The sequence below is a fragment of the Lissotriton helveticus genome, chromosome 7 (genome assembly GCF_964261635.1).
Source record: "Lissotriton helveticus chromosome 7, aLisHel1.1, whole genome shotgun sequence".
In the NCBI taxonomy this organism is placed as follows: Eukaryota; Metazoa; Chordata; class Amphibia; order Caudata; family Salamandridae; genus Lissotriton; species Lissotriton helveticus.
Window position 1 is genome coordinate 742361986 of NC_136068.1, and position 24877 is coordinate 742386862.

The 24877-nt window shown below is 47.4% G+C and overlaps 1 protein-coding gene across 1 annotated transcript in view; it reads right to left on the bottom strand.

The window, feature by feature from the left end:
- LOC144769080 (E3 ubiquitin-protein ligase RNF14-like) overlaps nucleotides 1–24877 on the bottom strand; it is a 176611-nt gene that overhangs the window by 90972 nt on the left and 60762 nt on the right. The window contains exon 4 of the mRNA XM_078653079.1: nucleotides 22817–23320. Coding sequence (XP_078509205.1) covers nucleotides 22817–23320 — 504 coding nt within the window. The remainder of the gene's footprint in view (nucleotides 1–22816; nucleotides 23321–24877) is intronic.

Below are 24877 nucleotides of genomic sequence, written 5' to 3' on the forward strand. Positions count from 1 at the left end.
GACTTTTAATAACACAGAAAATGGAAGAACATTCCCTTTTGCCGCACTGCTGAAAATACTAACAAACCAGGAAGCAGAACACCAGCAAATAAGTGTAACTCCGGGGCCGGAAAAGATTTCTTCTCTTTCCTTACTCGAGTTGATCATTTATTCAGATGTGCTCAAAAATACCTGTGTATTAGCAGGCTCGTCACAATTAGAGCGCGGGCCGGAAAGGCAAAGCCGGACCCAAGGGGGGCTGCCGACCGTAGGGAGGTCCCCCCCCCCCCCCCGGGCGATTTGGGAGGGCCCGGGATGGGGGGGGGGTTGGTGTTTTTGAGCAGAACTTTCTGGAAGGTATTTTGGGCTCTTTCCTAGTAGGTTTTTGTAGCCCATTCTTATATAGCCCCTTGTTCCCGCCTCCCAGCCACCATTTTAGGTTTGGTGACCTGGTGGCTGGGAGGTTGGCTAGGAATTTTTGTGTAGGCATTACTTCATACTTTTAGCGCGAGTTTTCTTAGCTTTAAGGTGTTATTTACATTGATATTCACTATTGTTATGGAGGACCATCGGGTGCTGGAGGCTCTATGTCTTTTTAATTGGAGGCGGGCAGAATGGACCTGGTGATAGCAGGGGGTCCGTCCCGTCCTTCGCGCCAGGCCTCTGCTGGCGTGGCTGTGGCGGTGGCAGCTTGTTCTTCGCCTAAGAAATTTTGTACCCTGTCCTTTTCCACGGTATGGTAGTGTTTTGGGGCAAGCAGGAGGTTTTGAGGTTCGGCAGCCTGGTTGGGAGCGTTTTGGGAGTGTGTGTATGGCTCAGGGTGCGGTTCAGCGGGGGGGTGAGGAGCCGGGTGCGTCTGAGTGTTTTGTGGGTAGGGGTTCTTCTTCGGCGGTGGCAGCAGCAGACTTGGTTTGGAGCGATGAGGAAGACGTGGTGGGTGATTCTCCTGTGAGAGGGGTGCCTTTGAGGAGTACAGATAGGATTTTGTCTTTGGATAGGTTACATAGGGGGTCAGTTGGTTCAGTTGTTTTGCAGCGGCCAGGGCTTGTGTCAGGTGTTTTTATTGGGGATCCCAGCACACCAGTCCAAACTTTTTCTTTTCAGGGGGTGGATCGGTGCGGCGGTCCGGACTCGGTAGGGCGTGGTTCAGCCCATCTTCGCCGAGGTGAAGTGAGGAGAGAGCCTAGCGCGGCGCTCTCCGTACCGCCGAGGGAGCCCGTCGCGGTCAGCGAACGAAGGTCTGGCGCGACCTCGCTGGCCCCAACGAATAGCAGGTCTAGGTGGTCTACCTTACCATCGGCTATGGAGCTACAGAGTCAGCGCATGGGGAGGTACAGGCGTGTACAGTCTGCTCCCCCTCCAGGAGGACTTTCTACTCACTTTAAATCTAACATTACTGATGACGGGTTGGGTAAGACCCGAGGTGTTGCCTTTCAGGCTCCTATGTTGCCGGAAGTGGAGCCGGTATTGTTGGACTATGATGAGGATAGTCCTGAAGAGGGTGAATTGCGAGCTGGTGAGGGCGGGGGAGCCCTCTCATGTGTCACAGTGTTTTGCAGGTTTCCACAGTAGCACGGCCATCAAGGGAGAGACGAGAGCGCGGCCCATTGGTCAGGGCTCCTCGAGGAAGGAAAAGGTTGGCTGTTTCAGCGCCACGGGCGGAGTCTGCGAGGGCGCCTTCTTTGGAGCAAGGTGAGCACCCAGTTACACAGGCCAAACCTAAAATGGTGTCTGTGGGGACAGCGGTGGACGGGGTTGGCGGGGTGGTTGAAGGGAGACTACTAAAAGGAAAATATGTTAAAGATATAGGTGTAGGCACAGATGATGGCATTGAGGCAGCAGGAGGTAAGGTTGAAAGCGGTACCAATACTGAGGCTGCGGGGAGTGTTAAGGAGCCACTTGCCAGTAAAGAGTTGAAAGTTAAAAAACTGCCGTATATGGGAGTTACTAAAACTTTGGGTGCTCATTTAATTTTGGCAACAAAGGAGCGCATTTGGAATATGTGGAAATTTTGAAGCTCCTCCACCGTGAGGTACGGTCCAAGGAAGGTTCTAAGGAGGAGGAGTATGAACTAGCGAAGCGCCCTAAAGTTCCATTGGCTATAGAGAATTGGACGACGGTGTTTCTAATCTATGCAAGTGTTTACTGCGAGAAATTTCCAGAGCGCAGCGTTTCGATATTCAAATATATGAATGTGATTAGAAAAGCGCAGCTTACTGGAGGTGGGTATGCATGGGCCCAATATGATGAGGAATTTAGGGCCAGGATGGCATGGGATCCAGAGGCTAAGTGGGGGGAGTTAGATACGGATTTGTGTCAGCATATGTTGGGATGATTCAGAAAAGGGGGTGGTGATGAACAGAGTGTCTGAATTAAGCAGACCACTCTTACCCAGTCCAAATATCAGGGCTTGATCCATCACCGTTATTTAGCTCACTGCCCCATCCCAGCTCAGAACCTGGCTATATTCAAATTAGTTTGTCCCTGGCCCAGTGCATCATGGGAACAGGGCAGACCAAACTACCAAGCCAATTCTTCACCAGAAAGGAGACAAGCTTCCGGGGACCGGTTTCTGCCATTTCAGGCGTCGTCGGCCCGGCTTGCTTGAATCCTGATGGAGCAGTGAGCAAGGGACTCATGTCTGAGTATACCCTTCCACGCTTATGGTGGACAAAAATGATTCAGAAAAGGGGGTGGTGATGAACAGAGTGTCTGAATTAAGCAGGCCACTCTTACCCAGTCCAAAGATCAGGGCTTGATCCATCACCCTTTTTTAGCTCACTGCCCCATCCCAGCTCAGAACCTGGCTATATGCAAATTAGTCTGTCCCTGGCCCAGTGCATCATGGGAACAGGGCAGACCAAACTACCAAGCCAATTCTTCACCAGAAAGGAGACAAGCTTCCGGGGACCGGTTTCTGCCATTTCAGGCGTCGTCGGCCCGGCTTGCTTGAATCCTGATGGAGCAGTGAGCAAGGGACTCATGTCTGAGTATACCCTTCCACGCTTATGGTGGACAAAAATGATTCAGAAAAGGGGGTGGTGATGAACAGAGTGTCTGAATTAAGCAGACCACTCTTACCCAGTCCAAAGATCAGGGCTTGATCCATCACCGTTATTTAGCTCACTGCCCCATCCCAGCTCAGAACCTGGCTATATGCAAATTAGTCTGTCCCTGGCCCAGTGCATCATGGGAACAGGGCAGACCAAACTACCAAGCCAATTCTTCACCAGAAAGGAGACAAGCTTCAGGGGACCGGTTTCTGCCATTTCAGGCGTCGTCGGCCCGGCTTGCTTGAATCCTGATGGAGCAGTGAGCAAGGGACTCATGTCTGAGTATACCCTTCCACGCTTATGGTGGACAAAAATGATTCAGAAAAGGGGGTGGTGATGAACAGAGTGTCTGAATTAAGCAGACCACTCTTACCCAGTCCAAAGATCAGGGCTTGATCCATCACCGTTATTTAGCTCACTGCCCCATCCCAGCTCAGAACCTGGCTATATGCAAATTAGTCTGTCCCTGGCCCAGTGCATCATGGGAACAGGGCAGACCAAACTACCAAGCCAATTCTTCACCAGAAAGGAGACAAGCTTCCGGGGACCGGTTTCTGCCATTTCAGGCATCGTCGGCCCAGCTTGCTTGAATCCTGATGGAGCAGTGAGCAAGGGACTCATGTCTGAGTATACCCTTCCACGCTTATGGTGGACAAAAATGATTCAGAAAAGGGGGTGGTGATGAACAGAGTGTCTGAATTAAGCAGACCACTCTTACCCAGTCCAAAGATCAGGGCTTGATCCATCACCGTTATTTAGCTCACTGCCCCATCCCAGCTCAGAACCTGGCTATATGCAAATTAGTCTGTCCCTGGCCCAGTGCATCATGGGAACAGGGCAGACCAAACTACCAAGCCAATTCTTCACCAGAAAGGAGACAAGCTTCCGGGGACCGCTTTCTGCCATTTCAGGCGTCGTCGGCCCGGCTTGCTTGAATCCTGATGGAGCAGTGAGCAAGGGACTCATGTCTGAGTATACCCTTCCACGCTTATGGTGGACAAAAATGATTCAGAAAAGGGGGTGGTGATGAACAGAGTGTCTGAATTAAGCAGACCACTCTTACCCAGTCCAAAGATCAGGGCTTGATCCATCACCGTTATTTAGCTCACTGCCCCATCCCAGCTCAGAACCTGGCTATATGCAAATTAGTCTGTCCCTGGCCCAGTGCATCATGGGAACAGGGCAGACCAAACTACCAAGCCAATTCTTCACCAGAAAGGAGACAAGCTTCCGGGGACCGGTTTCTGCCATTTCAGGCGTCGTCGGCCCGGCTTGCTTGAATCCTGATGGAGCAGTGAGCAAGGGACTTATGTCTGAGTATACCCTTCCACGCTTATGGTGGACAAAAATGATTCAGAAAAGGGGGTGGTGATGAACAGAGTGTCTGAATTAAGCAGACCACTCTTACCCAGTCCAAAGATCAGGGCTTGATCCATCACCGTTATTTAGCTCACTGCCCCATCCCAGCTCAGAACCTGGCTATATGCAAATTAGTCTGTCCCTGGCCCAGTGCATCATGGGAACAGGGCAGACCAAACTACCAAGCCAATTCTTCACCAGAAAGGAGGCAAGCTTCCGGGGACCGGTTTCTGCCATTTCAGGCGTCGTCGGCCCGGCTTGCTTGAATCCTGATGGAGCAGTGAGCAAGGGACTCATGTCTGAGTATACCCTTCCACGCTTATGGTGGACAAAAATGATTCAGAAAAGGGGGTGGTGATGAACAGAGTGTCTGAATTAAGCAGACCACTCTTACCCAGTCCAAAGATCAGGGCTTGATCCATCACCGTTATTTAGCTCACTGCCCCATCCCAGCTCAGAACCTGGCTATATTCAAATTAGTCTGTCCCTGGCCCAGTGCATCATGGGAACAGGGCAGACCAAACTACCAAGCCAATTCTTCACCAGAAAGGAGACAAGCTTCCGGGGACCGGTTTCTGCCATTTCAGGCGTCGTCGGCCCGGCTTGCTTGAATCCTGATGGAGCCGTGAGCAAGGGACTCATGTCTGAGTATACCCTTCCACGCTTATGGTGGACAAAAATGATTCAGAAAAGGGGGGATGGATCAAGCCCTGATCTTTGGACTGGGTAAGAGTGGTCTGCTTAATTCGGGCACTCTGTTCATCACCACCCCCTTTTCTGAATCATTTTGTCCACCATAAGCGTGGAAGGGTATACTCAGATGTGAGTCCCTTGCTCATTGCACCATCAGGATTCAAGCAAGCCGGGCCGACGACGCCTGAAATGGCAGAAACCGGTCCCCGGAAGCTTGTTTCTTTCCCAGTACAAGAATTGGCTTGGTAGTTTGGTTTGCCCTGTTCCCATCATGCACTGGGACAGGAACAGACTAATTTGCATATAGCCAAGTTCTGAGCTGGGATGGTGCAGTGAGCTAAAAACGGTGATGGGTCAAGCCCTGATCTTTGGACTGGGTAAGAGTGGTCTGCTTAATTCAGGCACTCTGTTCATCACCACCCCCTTTTCTGAATCATTTTGTCCACCATAAGCGTGGAAGGGTATACTCAGATGTGAGTCCCTTGCTCATTGCACCATCAGGATTCAAGCAAGCCGGGCCGACGACGCCTGAAATGGCAGAAACCGTTCCCCGGAAGCTTGTTTCCTTCCCAGTACAAGAATTGGCTTGGTAGTTTGGTTTGCCCTGTTCCCATCATGCACTGGGACAGGAACAGACTAATTTGCATATAGCCAAGTTCTGAGCTGGGATGGTGCAGTGAGCTAAAAAACGGTGATAGATCAAGCCCTGATCTTTGGACTGGGTAAGAGTGGTCTGCTTAATTCAGGCACTCTGTTCATCACCACCCCCTTTTCTGAAGCATACGTTGGGGGCAGCTGCAGGAGGTAAAACCATATTTACAGCCAGTGGTTTACCTTTAATTAATCGGCCCTTTCCGGCTAAGCCCACCCGGGGTGGGGTGGGGAGCAGTTCAGCTACACAGTCCGGAAATGGAACTTGCTGGGACTTCAATAAGGGGTTGTGCATTAGGGAATACTGCAAATTTAGACATGAATGCTCGGGCTGCGGTAGGCGCCACCCCCTTGTTAAATGTTGGGGGCCCAAACTTCCAGGTAATCAACAGGGGAACCAGACAGGTGTAGGTGCTTCAGGGCATTCACAGCAGTTGCAAGGGGGTCGGGGAGGTAGAGGTGCGCAGGGTTCTGGGCCTAAGGGCTCATACGCCAGTTAAGCTGCAGCAATTACAATGGGCTTTACAGGATTATGAGGACACTGGAGTAAAGCGGAAGCTATTGGAAAGTTTTCAATTTGGTTTTCATCTGGGTTATCTGGGGCCACGGCAGAGGCGTTGGGCGGACAATTTGAAATCAGCCTCTGAGCATAGTGCAGTAGTGCGGGAAAAGCTGAGCAAAGAAGTGCGTGAAGGTCGGATGGCAGCCCCTTTTGATGACTGGCCGATCCACAACTTAATCATTTCACCTGTTGGCGTGGTGCCCAAGAAAGAGCAAGGGCAGTTCAGACTTATTCAGCATTTGTCATGGCCGGAGGGGTCCTCTGTGAATGATTTCATCGATGAGGAGGTCGCTTCAGTTTCATATTCCTCAGTTGACGTGGCCATGTCAATAGTAGTGACCGCGGGCGCAACTGCAGAGATGGCTAAGTGTGATATTAAGTCTGCATTTCGGTTGCTTCCAGTCCGTCCAGATGATTGGTGTCTTCTGGGCATCCATTTTGAGAACAAATGGTACGTGGACAAAGCATTGCCGATGGGTTACTCCATGTCATGTGCACTTTTCGAATGCTTCAGTACTTTTTTGCAGTGGCATTTTACACACCAGTCAGGTCATACGCTTGTGACGCATTACCTAGATGATTTCTTTTTTGTTGGTTCCCCGGGCTCCGTGGAGTGCCAGACAGCTCTGGACACTTTCCATGGGCTCATGGAGGAGCTGGGTGTACCTTTAGCTCCAGAGAAAATGATGGGTCCTGCTACAGTCCTTTCATTTCTGGGCATTGAAATAGATTTAGTGGCAATGCGGGCTCGTTTGCCAGCTGACAAAAAAGTAAAGATGCTTGAACTGTTGGGTCTTATGTTATCAAAACAGAAAGTGAAGGTGAAGGAGATTCAGGTGTTATTGGGACATCTCAATTTTGCATGCAGAGTGGTGAGAGCAGGAAGGACTTTTTGTCAACGATTGGGCAGGGCTCTGGCTGGTCAGCATTTGCCTCACCTTCGTGTATGCTTATCAGCAGGTGTCAAAGAGGATTTGTGAATGTGGTCATTTTTCCTCAACTCATTCAATGGTGTGCCACTGGTCAGTGATGTGTATTTTCAGTGGGACGTGCAAATGTTCTCGGATGCTGCGGGCAGCGAGGGCTTTGGTTTGTATTGGAATGGGAGATGCTGTGCAGAGAAATGGCCAGAAGAATGGTTGAATGGTGGACGGAGCATCACATTTCTTGAGCTTTTTCCATTGCTGGTGGCATTGACACTTTGGGGGGAGGAGCTGGCGCATAAAAAAGTTCTCTTTCGTGTTGATAACATGGCTGTGGTGGAGATTGTTAATCGTCAGTCAGCCAGAGATGAGCAGATATTGAAACTACTGAGAGTTTTTGTACTAGGCTGTTTGAAACATGACATTACTTTTCGAGCCTTGCACATACCCGGTGTGGACAATGACATAGCGGATGCTTTGTCTCGTTCACAGTGGGGGAGATTCCGTGGACTAGCCAGGGAGGCGGACAGATCACCGACCCCGATGCCAATACATCTGTGGCACGTAGGCAACGTCGGGTCTTACAGCTGGTGGTAGGTTCTTTGTCTGTGTCCACGCGTGCTTCGTATACTCTTGCATGGAAAGAGTTTTTGGAATCAGGCGCATGCAGGCGAGAGGAGGATTGGCATCGTTCCGAGGATGTGATTCAGTTCATCTTGGACCTTATGGATAAGGGTTTGTCTAGAGTGACTATTGCAGGGAAGTTGGCAGGGATTTCCTTCATTGGTAAGCTCTTTTGGGGTTACTCTCCTTCGGCTGGTGAGATTGGTAGGAGAATACTTGAAGGTTGGGCCAGGGAGCAGGGAGGTACAACAATGCTTAGAGCCCCCTTATCTTGGCAGACGCTGGCTCGGCTTTTAGAGATTCTGCCTTCTGTTTGCAGTGATGATTTTGAGGCTTGTTTGTTTGCCATGTTGATGGTTTTCATGTTTTTTGGGGCCTTTCGGGTTTAAGAATTGTTGGGTTCTAACTCTAAGGGTGGGGTTTACTGGCGGGACGTTTTCTGCTCGGAGGAAGGTGTGCATGTGTGGCTTGCTAGCTCTAAGACTGATCAGAAGAAGGTGGGAAAAGGGGTATGGTTGGAGGCTCGTTCACCGCAGGTTACGTGTTCATTGTGGTTGGCCCTCCGTTGGTGCACGCTTTCTGGGGGTCTTGATGGTGACCTTGTTTTTCAGCACATTAACAAGGCGCCTGTTACGGCTTATCAATTGCGCACGGTTTTGCGTAAAGCTTTGCAAAAGATTGGCTTGGATGGGGATCAATATGGAACGCATTCTTTTAGGATTGGTGCTGCGACAGACGCGTACAATACAGGGTGGTCTCAAAGGGACATCATGCGGTTGGGGCGCTGGTCTTCTAAGTGCTTTAAACGATATGTGCGGGGCACCGCGGAGGAGGCGCATGCGTCATCCTCTTTGCCTTGAGTATTCATTGTTTTTTCTTTTACAGGTTCAGTAGCTGGGCCCTGCTCTCGAGTGGTGACGGTTTGGATTGTGGGGCATTCGTTCATCAAATGGGCACGGGTGCAAGCGGCTCAAAGTTACTTTGGTGAAATGCTTGGTTTCAATGCTAAAATGTTTGACATTATTTGGAAAGGAAAAGGGGGAATGCTTTGGAGGGAACTTGTTCCATGTCTCAATAGAGGAGGGGTTGGGATTTGCTGCCCGGATATTTTACTCATTCATTTGGGTGAGAATGATCTTTGTGCAACCAAAGGGGTGGTCTTGTTGCGGGCGATCAAGAGGGATTTAGCTGTCATTAAGGAACGTTGGTCTGGTTGTCATGTTTTATGGACCGAATTGGTTCCGCGTAGGATTTGGAGAGGAGCGGTGAATCCTAGAGCGATTGACCGGGCTAGATAGAAGGTTAACGCTGAAGATTCCAGATTTTGCCGTCAATTGGGTTTTGGTAGAGTGTCTCATAGAGAGATACGCTTTGAGTCTGTGGAATTTTTCAGGGATGACGGAGTCCATTTATCTAGAGTAGGAATGGACCTCTATTTGTTGGAATTGAGGGAAGTTTTGGCTAGAGCTTTGAACGTTCAGCGGTGAATGATTTTCGTGCCCTACCTTTTTTCCCTTCTTTTTTTCCTACTTGGGGGGCAGAAAGGGGGGGGTAGTTTTTTGCTCCCCCCCCCACCTTCCTGGGTGGCGGGGTCTAGTTGTTTCGGGGCAGTTTGTGGCAGAATTTTGTTGATTAATGGTCAGGTTGGGTTATCGGCAGGGAAAGGATAAGTTGGTCATTGGTTGTTTGATTACACGTTTTGGGGGGTTTGACAGAGGTGACGGGGCAGGCATGTGAGCTGGTTATCGGAGGGCCTGGTAATTATAAGTTATGGGGTTGATAGTATGATGTAATGTTTTATAATGATGAGGCAATGTTTTTTAATGTTGTTGTAATGTTTTGAAATGTTGTATTGTATGGGTGGGGGAGGGGCCATCAAAAATGTTAGGGGAGGGGGGTGGGGGCGGGGTTTAAGGTTATTTATTTATTTAGTGAGGTTTAGTTTTGGAAGGCTTTTGCCGAGGTTAATTTATTGTAATGCGCACCTGTTCCAAATAAAGCGGCCTTTTCCACATTCAAGTCTCATGGGTCTGCTTTAACCCCCCCTCACCCTCCCTCCCAAGGGAGACTGGGGGGGGGCTGCTGACCGTAGGGAGTCCCCCCCCCCAGGCGATTTGGGAGGGCCCTGGGGAGGGGGTGTTTTTGAGCATAACTTTCTGGAAGGTATTTTGGGCTCTTTCCTAATAGGTTTTTGTAGCCCATTCTTATATAGCCCCTTGTTCCTGCCTCCCAGCCACCATTTTAGGTTTGGTGACCTGGTGGCTGGGAGGTTAGCTAGGAATTTTTGTCCCCCCCCTCCCTCCCAATTTTTTATCATTAGCTTAGTTTCTGTTTTTCGCCCCTCTTTAGATTATTGTTGCCATTTAGTTTTTCTTCTTTTTTCCTTCTTCTTTGGTTTTTGGTTTTCTTTTGGCTGTTTTTTTGTTTGGAGCAGTGGTGCAGGGGGGTTTCTGTTGTAATTAGTCACTTGTAGCAGGTGCAGTGTGGGGTCTAATGTGAATAATAACAGCTGTGAGCCCGTGCCTGAGGTGCATCATCAGAGCTGTGTGAATAATAACAGCTGTGAGCCCGTGCCTGAGGTGCATCACCAGAGCTGTGTGAATAATAACTGCGTCAGCCCCGTGCGTGAGGTGCATCATCAGAGCTGTGTGAATAATAACAGCTGTGAGCCCGTGCCTGAGGTGCATCATCAGAGCTGTGTGAATAATAACTGCGTCAGCCCCGTGCGTGAGGTGCATCATCAGAGCTGTGTGAATAATAACAGCTGTGAGCCCGTGCGTGAGGTGCATCATCAGAGCTGTGGGAATAATAGCTGTGAGCCCCGTGCCTGAGGTGCATCATCAGAGCTGTGTGAATAATAACTGTCAGCCCCGTACCTGAGGTGCATCATCAGAGCTGTGTGAATAATAACAGCTGTGAGCCCATGTCTGAGGTGCATCATCAGAGCTGAGTGAATAATAACTGCGTCAGCCCCGTGCGTGAGGTGCATCATCAGAGCTCTGTGAATAATAACAGCTGTGAGCAACAGCATACTCTTGCACACACTCTCACTGCTCACCAAATCAAAGTTTGCTAAAAGTTGTATGCAACGCATTGTCATACACCATGCCAATAACTCAAACTTTAATGCTGCGAGACCTATTGCATTGTAAATGCTTGTTCTTTCTGGGGTAGTGTGCATGTGAGCTCCCAATGTAGCACTCAGTATCATGTGTTGCAATCAATCAATCAGAACATTTGTAAAGCGCACTACTCATCCGTGAAGGTCTCAAGGTGCTGAGGGGGGTGGGGGAGGGGGGAGGGGGCATGGTGCTACTGCTCGAAAAGCCAGGTCTTGAGAAGTCTTCTGAAGGTTAGCAGGTCCTGGGTCTGCCGTAGGAGGATGGGGAGGGTGTTCCAGGTCTTGGCAGCAAGGTGGGAGAACGATCTGCCACCGAAGGTCGCTCTTCGGAGGCTGGGGACGGTGGCGAGGGCAAAGTCGGCAGAACGGAGCTGGCGGTTGGGGGTGTAGAAGGAGAGTCGTCAGTTGAGGTAAGCTGGTCCGATGTTGTGGAGTGCCTTGTGTGCGTTGGTGCGGAGCTTGAAGGGGATCCTCTTGTTGACGGGGAGCCAGTGCAGGTCTCTCAGGTGGGGTGTGATGTGGCTGCGGTGAGGGTTGTCGAGGATCAGGCATGCAGCGGCGTTTTGAATGCGTTGAAGTCGTTTCAGGAGTTTGGCCGAGGCTCCTGCGTAGAGGGGGTTTCCGTAGTCCAACCTGCTGCTGACAAGGGCCTGGGTGACCACTCTTCTTGTTTCGCAGGTGATCCACCTGTAGATCTTGCGGAGGGTGTTGAAGCAGGAGGACGAGACAGCGTTGACCTGCTTTGTCATGGAGAGAGTAGAGTCGAGGATGAACCCCAGGTTGTGTGTCTGGTTGGTGGGTGTTGGTGCTGTTCCCAGTGCGGTCGGCCACCAGGAGATGTCCCAGGCCGAGGGGGGGGAGCCGAGGATGAGGACTTCCATCATGTCCGAGTTTAGCTTCAGACGGCTGTTCTTCATCCACTCGGCGATGGCCTTCATTCCTTCGTGGAGGTTGGTTTTGGTGGTGAGGGGGTCCTTGGTGAGGGAGAGGATCAGCTAGGTGTCGTCGGCGTAGGAGATGATGTTGAGGTCGTGCAGTCGGGCGACGTGGGTGAGCGGTGCTATGTAGATGTTGAACAATATCGGTCTGAGGAATGAGCCCTGGGGTACCCCGCAGATGATCTTGATGGCTTCGGAGAGGAAGGGGGGGAGGCGGATGCTCTGGGTTCTGCCGGAGAGGAAGGAGGAGGTCCAGTCCAGCATCTCTGATCCCAGCGTCATGGAGGCGTGTGCGTAGGGTGTGGTAGCAGACAGTGTTGAAGGCAGCTGACAGGTCCAGGAGGATGAGGGCAGCGGTTTCGCCGTTGTCCAGCAGTGCCCTGATGTCGTCAGTGGCGGCAATGAGGGCAGTTTCGGTGCTGTGGTTGCTGCGGAACCCGGACTGGGACGGGTCCAGGAGGCTGTTCTTCTCGAGGTAGCGGTTGATCCCGGCGTGTTTCCAGCTCTCCGGGAAGGTCGCTGTCTCAAAGGAGATGTTGATGGCTTTCCGGAGATGGGGTGCGATAGTGTTGCTGGCTTTGTTGAAGATGTGGTGAGGGCATGGGTCTGACGGTGATCTGGAGGGGATGGTGATCATGATATTGATGGTGTCGTCGTCGTTTATGTTGGTCCAGGAGAGCAGGGGATCGGTGCGGATGGTGGCCGGGGGGACGGATGTCTCAGTGGTTGTCGGGGCGGTCGTGACGTTGCAGCTGTCGTGGATGCCTGCGATCTCGCGATGGAAAAAGGTGGCAAGGGAGTCGCACAGGTCTTGCGAGGGTGGGATGTCGATGGCGTTGGAGCTGGGGTTGGAGAGTTCCTTCACGTTGTTGAAGAGCTCTTTGCTATTGTGTGCGATGTTGTCTAGGTGGTCCTTGAAGGAGGCCCTTTTGGCGGATCTGATGAGGTGATGGTGTCTGCGGGTGGCGTTCTTGTGGGCTGCGTAGCTGTCCGGTGTCTGTTCACTGGACCATTTCTTTTCTAGCTTTCTGCAGGTTTGCTTGGAGGTCCTCAGTGAACCAGCTGGCTTTCTTGTTGGTGTGTCTGTTTGAGGGTTTTTTGATTGGGGCGAGGGTGTTAGCGCAGTTGTTGATCCATTGTCTAAGTCGTTGAACCATTGTCTGAGGTTGCGGGCGGCGGTGTTGGGGTCGGTGGGGTCGTTGGGTGGGCTCCGGGCGAGGGTGGTGGTTAGAGGGTCTTCGGTGACTTTGCTCCAGCCGCGGCGGAGGATCTGTTGGATGCGGTGGTGCGTGGTGGGTTTTCGGAAGGTGAAGTGTATGCATCGATGGTCAGTCCATTGGAGTTTGGTGGTGTGGTTGAAGGACACATGGGAGCTTGCGGAGAAGATGGGGTCAAGCATGTGGCCAGCAGAGTGGGTGGGTGTTGTGACGAGTTGTCTGAGTTCAAGGTTGGCGAGATTGTCGATCAGGGTGGTGGAGTTGGTGTTGTTGTTGTTCTCGAGGTGGAAGTTCAGGTACCCGAAGAGGATGTATTCTGTGGAGACGAGGGGGTGTGTACTGACGAAGTCGGCGATGGAGTCGCTGAACTGTGGCCGGGTCGGTGGGGGCTGTAGACGAGGGTTCCTCTGAGGGTGGTGTTGGGATGGGTGTGGATCTGGAAGTGCAGGTGTTCGGCGGTGCTGAGGGTGTCGTCCGTGTTATTCGAGACTCTGAGAGTGTTCCTGTGGACGATGGCGATTCTTCCTCCTATTCCGTTGGTGCGGTCCCTGCAGGTGATCTTGTAGCCATCCGGAATGGCTATGGCGATGTCAGGTGCCGAGGAGGCATTCAGCCAGGTCTCTATCAGAAGGCGACATCAGGGGAGGTTGAGTCGAGCAGGTCCCAGAGTTCAACAGCGTGTTTGCAGGCGGAGCGGGTGTTGAGAAGAATGCATCTGAGGTGGTTGCATTCTTTCACAGTGGGTGGGTTGGTCGAACGGATGCTGGTGAAGTTGCAGTTCCGGCAGGAGAAGGGTCCTTGGGGGCGCTTCGGGGCGGCCAGGAGGCAGGTGTGTGATCGTCCGGTGTTGAGTGCGTGGAGGGGGCTGGCATCTTAGCGTATACGGGCGTCGTGGTGTTCGCGGGGGCCAGGGAATCTGCTGCTGGGCGTGGTCCAGGCGCAGACGGGCATGCCATAGGTGCGCCTTTGGCGTGCCAGCGGCGCGCGGCAGCCGTTTAAGGGGAGGTGGAAGGGAGGAGCACCTGGGAGGTGGGAGCAAGGCGGCAAATGGACGAGCAGGGGGTCAGGGCCCCAGAGGATGCAGCGGCGGGAAAAACGGGTGGAAAACCAGGCACAGAGAACAAGGAAAACAACAGTGAAAGTAATACAGTGAATCAGAAATAAAATACAGACCAGGGAACAAGATACAACCAGCCGTGATGACGTGCATGCAAGCACCGCATTGGCTGATGCGCGCGTGCTGGGGAAAGGCCCTTGCTGCACACAACCACAAGGGATGAGAGCCTAAGTCCAGGTCTGTGTTAACAGTTTATCGAGGGCTTCCAATCAGTAAGACAATGGAATTGTGAGACCTACCACATACTAACACAGGGGTCTGGCTGGCTAACTCTGCCTCCTGGATGCCCGGAGAGAGGGTGATGTGGTGGTCGATGACTCTTCCCACAAAGCCCCTTTCATTTTACAGACTGGAAACCAGCAAACAGAAGCTTGATTACAAAACACAAAGGGAGTTGGGGGGCCGTCTAAAACTAATTACACATTATCTTGCCAGGTATGAACTGCCAACCTTCAAGAACTATTTGTGGTTATCAATAGCCATGGAACATGCTTATGTATTACCGCCTTTAGTTTTCAAATCATTTTCATAAATTGAGGTCTATGAGCTTGAAGCATTATATGTTAAACATGTTTTTATCAAAAACAGGCATCAAAAATATAAGAGTAGTGCCACAGGGATATCACAGGAAGTAAAAGCAGAGAAAACCCTGGGTGCAGGCCTGGGAATGTCAGCTGTGCCACCGCACTTGTCCGTGTCTGGCATGTATCTGGTTGCGGCAGTGTTTAGGCCTGTGGGCGTTCCCAGAGCTCCTGGTCACAAAAGTGGTCATGTTCTCTGCCAAGATGAAGCAGATTTTCCCTGGTTGCCTGGAAGCAACTCCGAAGGGACATGCTCTTGGGTTATGGCTCCCATAATCCACAGTAGTACTCACATTTCAAAATGCTTATAGTTCTGCATGTATTTGCTGGGGCATAAAGCACTGGTTGGCACACATCTGTGTGTGTGTGTGTGTGTGTGTACTTAGAGGGGTGTGTCACGATTTAGACAAATTAAACTAAAATACCTTTATCCCAATCAGTGCTTCCTCTTCCTTTTAAAATCCACTCCTGCCTTCCTTGGTGCCTTTAAGTGTTTCAACTAGATTGGAACCTGGCATGTTTGACTTGTATTATCCTGGGCACCTGCTAGTGAGAGTCTAATACTCACATCATTTTGGTTTCTGTGCCTCACAATTCTTGAGACCTTGCCAGTTTCTTTGAATCCTTAGACCTTGATGCTCTTTTAGTTCAACTCCAAAAACATGTGCAAGGTAACACATATTCTAAGGTGGCTCAAGGACTGCTAAGGTTTCTGCAGAATTGGATAACCAAGCTCTAGACAGAAATCACAGAGATCCTCAGAGGTATTAGTTAGAACTAAGTGAACAGACAGTATAACTAGGCAAGGTGGAATGTAACTGCTCTTTCTTTACAGTATCCATTCTCCCCGTGGTGAACTGCTTCACATGAGTCCAAAGGAACGCGCTGAAAGCATATAGCTTTCTTTGTTCTAAAGACAGTTTGGAGCGGGGGAACAATCTTGTTATACTTCTCTACTCTTTCTTTTTCTCTATACAGGTTTCATTCACCTAAATCCCCTGCCTTTCTTTGGCCACTCTAATACTCCGCGCCAATCAAAAAGTGTCAATCCTGCTGGGGGTTGTTGTTGGGGATGTGGGATAGGGAGATATGCCGAATGGTACTTCCCATGAAGAATCAAAGACCTGACATGGAGGAGGATAGCCCAGAATGGCAAGGTACCAAGGGATATCTCAGAGAAATCAACAAGTCCCCATACTCACCTCTCCATTCTGAGAAGGATGAATTCAATGGAAGGCTCTGAAGAAGAGGCAGGACAACCGGTTAAAAGAAGAATGTGCACCAAGGGCCAGGTTAGAAAACAATGCTACAAACGAAAACAGTGACAATTATCTCAGGAGTACAATATCCTTGATATATAAGAAGGATCTGAAGTAGTTTGTACAATCTGGGGGCCACGCGCAGAAGTTGAATCCATGATTAGCTGTGAGGGGTGAAAGGATCAGCCTAGTGCTATGTCCAGTAAAGAATGTGCATTCACGTAGAGGAGGGCAGAAATGTTGCAGATTGGGAATATGCAAGCCCCAGTAAAGGGTGAGAAAACAAATTTCCCCAGAGAGGTGTAGATGTAGCAGAAGCAATAGAGACCCTTCCAGCATGGGTCATAAACTGAGGAGGAGGATAAACAGTCTTGGTTCTAGACAAGAGACTCCTGCTGCAGCCATGACAGATCACAAGGTTTCACAGACTCAGGGTCTTAGTAAATGGTGAACAATGTGAAAGGTAGATGAAGACATGCCTGAATGTGTCTAGGAAACCTTACCCACATGTACAGCCTGCTGTTTCACAATCCAAGTGAAACAGCAGGAGAAGATTCCTCAACAAGTTCAATTTGATGGTAAACGTTTCGTAGGTCTACAGTTCGGAAAATGGCTGCCCGCTTAACAGAGATATGATTTAATACATTTTTAGTAGCAGTTGTCAGTCCACTATTATGCAGGCATTCAGTGCTCTTAAATCAACGCACAATTACAGGTTTCTGTTGCTTTCTTTAACAGCACTATTGGTGAAATCCAATCATAAGATTCTGTCTCTTAAATTATACCTCTCTCTTTAAAACATCAAACCACGATTGGCACACCTCTGACTTTCTGCCTTATTAAAGTAGCTCAATTTTGCAACTTTATGCAATGCACAAATCCCTTTAACTTTCCAAACTTTACAGTGAAGACTTGTGAAAAAGATTTACTAATTGAGTACTCATATAAGGTTCTGCAATGGCAAGCATAGGGTCAGGTGCACATTGTTAGGGCAGTTTTTGTCCCTCCAACCCAGGAAATACATACAAATGAGTGCCACATAAATGTTAACCCACACAGCTCTTTCCATTAAAAACCATGTATATAGTGAAACACCCTGCAAAGTCTATCCTTTTCCAATCGAAAGCCACAATCTTTACATCAGGCTCCAGGAAACGCTTGACCTTGTGTGCTAGCAATGAATCAAATTACCCTCTGTGATACCTATGAAGAAAGACCCAGAGTTGGCCATAATTTCAAAATGTACCACCAACAGCAATAGTACACACATGAGCCAGCTAACATCATACTCACATGGACCAAAAGATTCATATTCCTCGATTCTATGATTTTCCTTGCTCTATGCTTGAAGGATGTTCTTGGCTCACTTGTGCTGCCTGGCCTTGCATGCTCATTTGCCATTGTGGCACACCTTTGCAAAGATGGTCCACATATGTTGCACTCTCTGTTTGCAGCAGAACATTCTTTGATTGCTGCTATATGTTATGGTCTCACACATCTGCAACACATTACTTTCACTTCAGTTCTTCGATTTCTCATTGGCTCAGTGTGGTTGTACGCTGGGCTTGGTGTTCTTTTCTACAACTTGCCGCGTTGGGTTTTCTGAAACTTATAGTATTTCTTTGATCCTTTTACTATTTGTTTTCTTATTTAAAACATGGTACCTCTCTAATGTTATACTTAAAGTGGGCATGAAATAATCTCTAACCTTAACATAGCTTTGACATATTCATCATAATCCAATTGACCTCTGAGTACCTTGGCTTTGTGTATGGTTCTATAAATGTCTTGGCCTTCAGATCCCTGGAACGGGGTAAGGATTCCTTTTCTCCTCTCTACTAGGAAATCTTCTTTGAACCTCTTCCAGGGAATTGTTGGTTCCCCTTTATTCTGCAAAAAAGTTTGTGGGGGGTTCAAACTGTATTTTGCACACTTTATTAATATGTGCAGACAGTGGGATGAAAACCTGGAAGGTGTGCAACACAGTTCATGGGGCCACAGGATTTACTCACCATGAATATAATGCTGTAGAGAATCACACGGTTCTAGAGATTAAGTTTAGTTTTTAACACGGAAGAAGAAGTGTGGGAGGTCATCCTGAAGCTCCTAACTGTTTTCTCATCAGCTGACAAGCTTTTTCTCTCATAATGTCATGTCCCCTTCTAAAACTACAGGGTTAAAGGCTAGTAGGGAATGTTACAAACAGATGTCTGTGACAACTCGCTACAAAATATGTCTCTGGGGTTTGCGTTCTGTCCAGAGTCATGTATGTAATGTGGTAGCAAACTCAGGACCAGCTGGATAGCAGATGGTATTAGGAGTGCACTCCTCTAAGTGTGATTGCTCTTTTAATAAGTATTCACTGTTACCCAAAGTTTGAAACCTATACATTTTACTGCGATCACTGAGACTTGGATCAAGCTCAAGGACTTATGTATGCAAGGAGCTCTCCATACTGTCCTACACACATTCCCAGAAACACAATACATCCAGTAGCAGAATGTGGAAGTTGGCATCCTACTCAATAAGTGTACACCAAATATTATAACGAGAAAAGTCCGCAAAAGCTATTTTCACTGAAGCACGTCTGTCTGTCCAATAACACTAGAGTGCAATATTAAATACTAGTTCTATATCTTGGGAATGGCATTAGCATAAAAATTAATTAAACAACAGTTTTAATAGCTCCTAAAATCCAATGCAATTGTCACGTCGTAATTTTACCAAATACAAAGGAAAAATAGCTTTTAGAAATGTACCTTTTCCACACTTGAAGCCTCTGAAGGCCCATTTGTATTTGCACTCTCACTTCTGCCAGCCAGTAATTAGCATTTGAATAGGTGTGAATGTGCAGAGATGAACCCTCTGAAGTAGACAGAATATGCAGGGTGGAGCTGTGAGCATAATCTTTTACTTTAAAGTGTCTAATCCTGTTTGATTGTCAAATCCTACTTCATAGGTCTGCTAGGGTTTTTCATGTAACACTTGGAGTGTACCTACCCTGACATTCACAGTTGGCGTCTTTATGACATTACAATGTCTGAGCCTGCTTGACAGGTCTGCTGGGTTCACATACAACACTTGGTGCGCAGGATGCCAAAACAATTCTTGTGTATCCACTGCCTTATTGCTGCAAACACTACTTTTTGCTCTCCCAGACGTCTGTCTCTGGGTTTACTGGGGGCACTGTGGCTGCTTCAAATTGTGTTTTAGTGTTAGATGTGGGAGAATACTAGAATTACCATAGTTAATCTCCCCACACACTGCCAGTCCTCCACGCCCAAGTTTAGTGCGGCCAAAGACTTTCACCATCTTAGAAATGCTCAAAGTGGGTAGTGGATAGCCTCAAGAACCTTTACCACATTGGTTAGGGTATCACCAGGGGTTATTTTCTCACACTAGTTCGTGTCAGGCACAAAAGTGGCATCTCCAGGCACCCACTCCACAGTACTGCTGGACCCGTGGAAGATCAAAAGAGGACTACATCTGTTGTCTGAGGCCAGAGGAGTAAGTTAAAGGATTGGATCTGCTCTCCCTCTTGTACCCAGAACAAAGAAGTGGACTTCAAGGCTCATAAGGCTCACCTCTTAATCAATCTGTAGTGATGTTACAAGAGATGTTTCCTGCAACTATCCAGCTGACGAGTGGCAACTGGACCTGGACTGGACCCTGCTGTAAGCTTCTACCTAACACCCAGTGAATATCTAAGCACCTCTCACTCGGTCCTGGAGGGCTTTATAAGTGGTCTCCTGTGGTGGATTATGACTTAGAGGACTAAATGCCTAATGTATATTTCATCACACAGAATACTCCATCACAAATGTGACGGATATCCCATCTGCCATATTACAAGTGCATTATATTCTACGGTACTTGTAATACGGCGGATGGGATATTGGTCATGTTTGTGGTGCAGGATCCGGTCTACAAATATATAAATCAGGTCGCAAGTCAGAAGGTAAAATTTGTGTATCTGACCTGCGCTCCATCTCGGTCAGCATCACATTGTTCATAGGTCCTGGTCTACTGCGAACATTGACTATCATTAGAACTTTGTGCTTCTTTGTGCTACTTCTACCTAAAACTTTAGAAATTCGTATCTCCCGTTCCACTTTTTGTCATTTTAGTGTCCTTTTGTTTATTAAACTTTCTCTATCTTTCTATTTTTCATTTTTACTTCATTACCTTTATTGGTACTGCATAAATACTTTACACATTAGTCTAAGTTAAGGCTGTCTGCTCTGTGCCATAGTTACCAGGGGTTTGAGTGCAGGTTGAATAACTTTGAAGGCTCACCCTGACAAGGGTTGTGAGTATTCCTTGTAGTGGGTAGTCACCCACCCTAAATAATAACCTTATTACTTAAACTGTGCATCCCTCAATAGAACTGATTCACATTACAGATAGCAGTTCTGAGGTAAAATTCAGCTTTGTTTCTTACAGCAGGTTGCAGGCTTCACTTTTACTAATAATCAGTGTGTTGTTCTATTTGCATGTGTCAAGTTGTATCTGACCACAGGGGTAATATCCATTAAGGAAGGTGGAGAAACTGATCTGAAAAACAATACCTGCTAAGTGTTATGTTGCCTGATAGACTGTCAATAACCAGAACATGGGGGTTTTGATAGGTGGCTTAAGGTAAAACTGTGCTGTACATTGCTAAAGGATTGGTTTGCTCCATCTTCAGGTCCTATTGCCAAAGTGTCTCCTGTTCCCAGGTTAGCATCATATACCAATAAGCACACTTACAGACTAATACATAAAGGGAAGCATGAAAGATGCCATTTATGGCTATATTTACAACAGCCTTCCTCTGGGAATTGCACATTGGAATTGGGGTGAACAATAATAATCAGATATAGGAAGATGGTGTCACCTATTAGCGAGCAATTCCTTAAGGGGGAAGAATCTATAGCACATTTACAAAGGACAAGTAACATGATGGCATGCCTTTTGAAAGCACAGTTGTGAGAAGGAAACAGTAGTTGTATGTTGGTTTTATTGGGTTTAAAAGCCAGTGACTAATTGACATCAGCTTTGAAGACAGCCCCCTATACATTATGTGGTAGCGGGAATGGGGACTGAGAAGTGTGGGTTCTGTTAAATACAAGCCTTTTCACCATAAAGAAGTATTCTGCTTCTATCAGATCTTGGGAAATGCAAGGGCTGTGTACAGGCCTACTAATAAAGAGGTGGAGCATTGCTGAAGTGTAGTAGGCACAGAACACTAACGTGTTAACACTTTCATAATAAAGTACATCCACATCACCTGTTGAATATAAATCAGCGAAAATTTGGAGACAATTCTTAATCACTAAACTAGAGAACATAAACATTCACCTGCTTGTTTTCACGAGGATGGTCATATTTCGTAGCACACATTTATTAGGATGTCAGTGTTAATGTGCTGGAATCCGACTGCCATTTTCTAGTGTGGTACCACAGCGAGTCTACCACTTGGAATGTGCATATTTACTTATTTGGAGAGTTTTATTAAGCACAAACATGACCCAAGGCTATCAGAGTTCTGCACACATTAACCCCACATCTCGTAATATAACACATCATCACAGAAGATATACTCAAAGGAAACATATGTCCTAGATGGGGAGTCAGCAACTATTGTTACTTATAACAGCATCATAGCAAGCAAGGGCTCCCTGTACCAAACCCTTCCTGAGTATATACTATTCAGGCAAGACCCTGAGTCGGAGACCTGATGGTGGGAATCTGTTCAGTATGATCAGCTGATATAACAGATTTTGTATTTCTGAATTTAAATTAGTAGTGTACAGAACCTTCTATTATTGATATTAAGACTAGGGCAAATGTTTAAATCTTTATCATTGAATTGGGGAATAATTATGTGGTGCTGTCTACAGGCCTGGTCCTACTGAAAAATGGTGTTTGTAAACATTGGAGAAAACAAAATCAGCAAGTGATTATTTCTTTACAGCTGCTACTGTAATTGGTATGGTAATGTACTAGACTGAGGACAGTAATCAAGTGAGGCAGGTTAACTAGGAATGCTAAGTGTTAGGTACAATATGAGCGCACCAATGGTTGAGATATTCAAGCAGGGCAAGGTATACCTATTACTGATTGATTCAAATGCAATTCTAATTGACTTGCAGGATTGTACTAAAAGGATGAAGTAAGGAGGCGTAGGTGGGGTACCATCTTATGAATAACCTCTAAGTCACTCTAAGGAATCAGAGGTGGGGATATGAAGAAACTAGGGACACACAGGTGAGCAAAAACTAAAGGGGTGAGCAGAAACAAAAGGAATTGATCCAAGTAGGGGGGAATTCACAGAAGAAAGTGGCTTAGTTAGTTCTAACGAGGGTGTTAGGTTTTGTAAATTTGGTCAAAAAGCTTGAAGTGTAGCTCAAGGGCAAGCTCCATCTTGAATGAATGTCATTTGCAAGCATGTTTTTCCTATTACAGTGGTCTGAGTTATGTCCTTCAGATTAATGGACACCGCATGTTATTGTAATTTCATTGGGGACCTCTAAAATTTGAACACAAACAATGTGGATTTGGTTTAATGCTCTTGAATTTAAGAAATGTTTACCATTTTTTTTTATTTATTTCAGATTCCCTTTTTTTCTAGAGGAGGCGGCGCTTAGAACATTTACCTTCACTTATGAGTCCAATCAAATACAATTAGAAAAACAAGACTTGTACAGGAGATATAGCAATAAAATAGTAATACGCAGACAGAAAAGGGTACTGTTACCTGAGATGGAGTAGAAATGGAGTCACACATGGATTCTGGACAGCTGAGCAGGTGCACCAGGCCTTCTGTGATTTGAACTTCGAAGTACCCCTTGAGACAGTCTTTACAGTAGACATGTTGGCACACCTTGAACTGAGTGCAGTCGGTGCCCAGCTTTTCGGAGAAGCAGATATTGCATGTGTATGCTTTGCCCTGGAAGCTCCTCAGCTGCTGAACCTGATCACAGTCCAATATTTCCCTTATCAGACTGTCCAGTGACTCTGCCTCCTGCACAGCTCTTTCATCAAGGAAGTTGCATGTAGCCATTGATTCAGTTACCAATATATCCGACTCTTCTTTCAGTTGGGTCTCATGTGTCTGACCGTACACTGTGACTTCATAGGGAGATGTGATTTTCAGGTGCTTTAGAGTCTCTTCTTTTAAAAACCGCATCCAAGTAAATAAAATGACAGAGCCTTTCTTCTCCTCCCACAAACTGTCCAACTGCTTGCAAAGAGATGAGAGCTAAAGAAGATGCAGAAACATTTGTTGTTTATAACAAATATCGCAGCTGATTCAACCACTTTTAGCACTGCGAAGGATTTGCTCATGAAAAATGGAGTGATTACAAATTACGGGGCCGATTCACAGAACTAGTCTGAGACAATATCCTAAACTTACTACTTTTGGTATTCACAGAAGGCATTTAGTAGAAGTAAAGTTAGTGTTTTGTCTTAAGTTAGGATATTGTCTTAAATTAGGATTTTGTCTTAAATGTTGGTCTTAAGACAAAATCCTAACTTTAGACAAAATCCTAAATCAATACAAAATACTAATTTAAGACAAAATCCTAACTTAAGCCAAAATATTAACTTTACTACTACTAAATCCCTTCTGTGAATACCAAACTTGGCCAGTTTGTAATGATGCAGAGTTGCTGGGTACAGGATGTGGCTGAAATTCACAAATCTATGTCCAGCAACTGAGGTTTTTGTAGTGGAGGTAGGGACTGGATGAAGACTACACATTGCCCACCCAACCGCTAGGCATGGCTTTAACAAATGACCATGTCCAGTTTGTGATGGCGCAGCTGCCGGGTACAGAAAGTGGATGAAAGTCAACAATCTGTGTCCATATACTGAAGCTGTTTTACTGGAGGTAGGGCATTGACAAAAACTACACCTTGCACAACAAACAGCTGGGCATAGCTAAGGCCACGACTAATGAACACATAGGGAATTGGAAGCACACACAGCGTTTTGCACACGGTTGGCTGGTCATGGCTGTAGTGTAAGACTAGCAGGCTTTGAAAGGTGTGGTAGTCAGAGAATATTAATGCAGGTGATGCACAGCAGGTTTTGATGGAGGGATATCTAATGCTAGGCATGGTTGACCACCATGCCATGTGCTTGATAAAGAAGGTTGCAGGCTGGTGTCAGAAGGCAATTGAAAACAACATATGGGACATAATGTAGAGAATTAAAAGGTGCCAAGTGAGCCCAGCCGGTAATGGGGATAACAGTGTAATGCCTCATCATGAACTAAGAGCCCCTGGTCACTGCCAAAGGTTATGCTGAAAGGGATCTAAGGACAAATAAGTGCACATGCCTCAGGTCCAGAAGTGGAAGGGTCACAGACCAGTCTATAATTACTGAGGGTACTGAGAAGCTATTGTTCTGTTCACAAGGTGACGAGAACTGGCTGTAAATTCCAAACATGACGTGGCCATGTGAAAAGACTCACAATCATGACCACACCAAAGTAATTGGCATTTCAAGTTTTTAAAGTCTTAAGGTCTGATTTATTTCCTGGTGGATAGCCCGTTGTTACACTAGGACGATGGAGTAAATTACTCATTGGTGGGAGGACGGGCCACCAGATTTATAAATGACTGCCAAGCTGGCGGTCATTTAGAAAGTATTCCTAGGAACCGCTACCACGATAATTCTGATCAATGCAATTCGCTGTTTGGTGAAGGGCTCAGTCAACACATTTTTTTGGGGGGGAAAAATTGCTTTCCTTGATATGTGAGTACTCTCTTATGCCGAGTGGAACATTTAGCAGTTTTCACTGCACCTTACC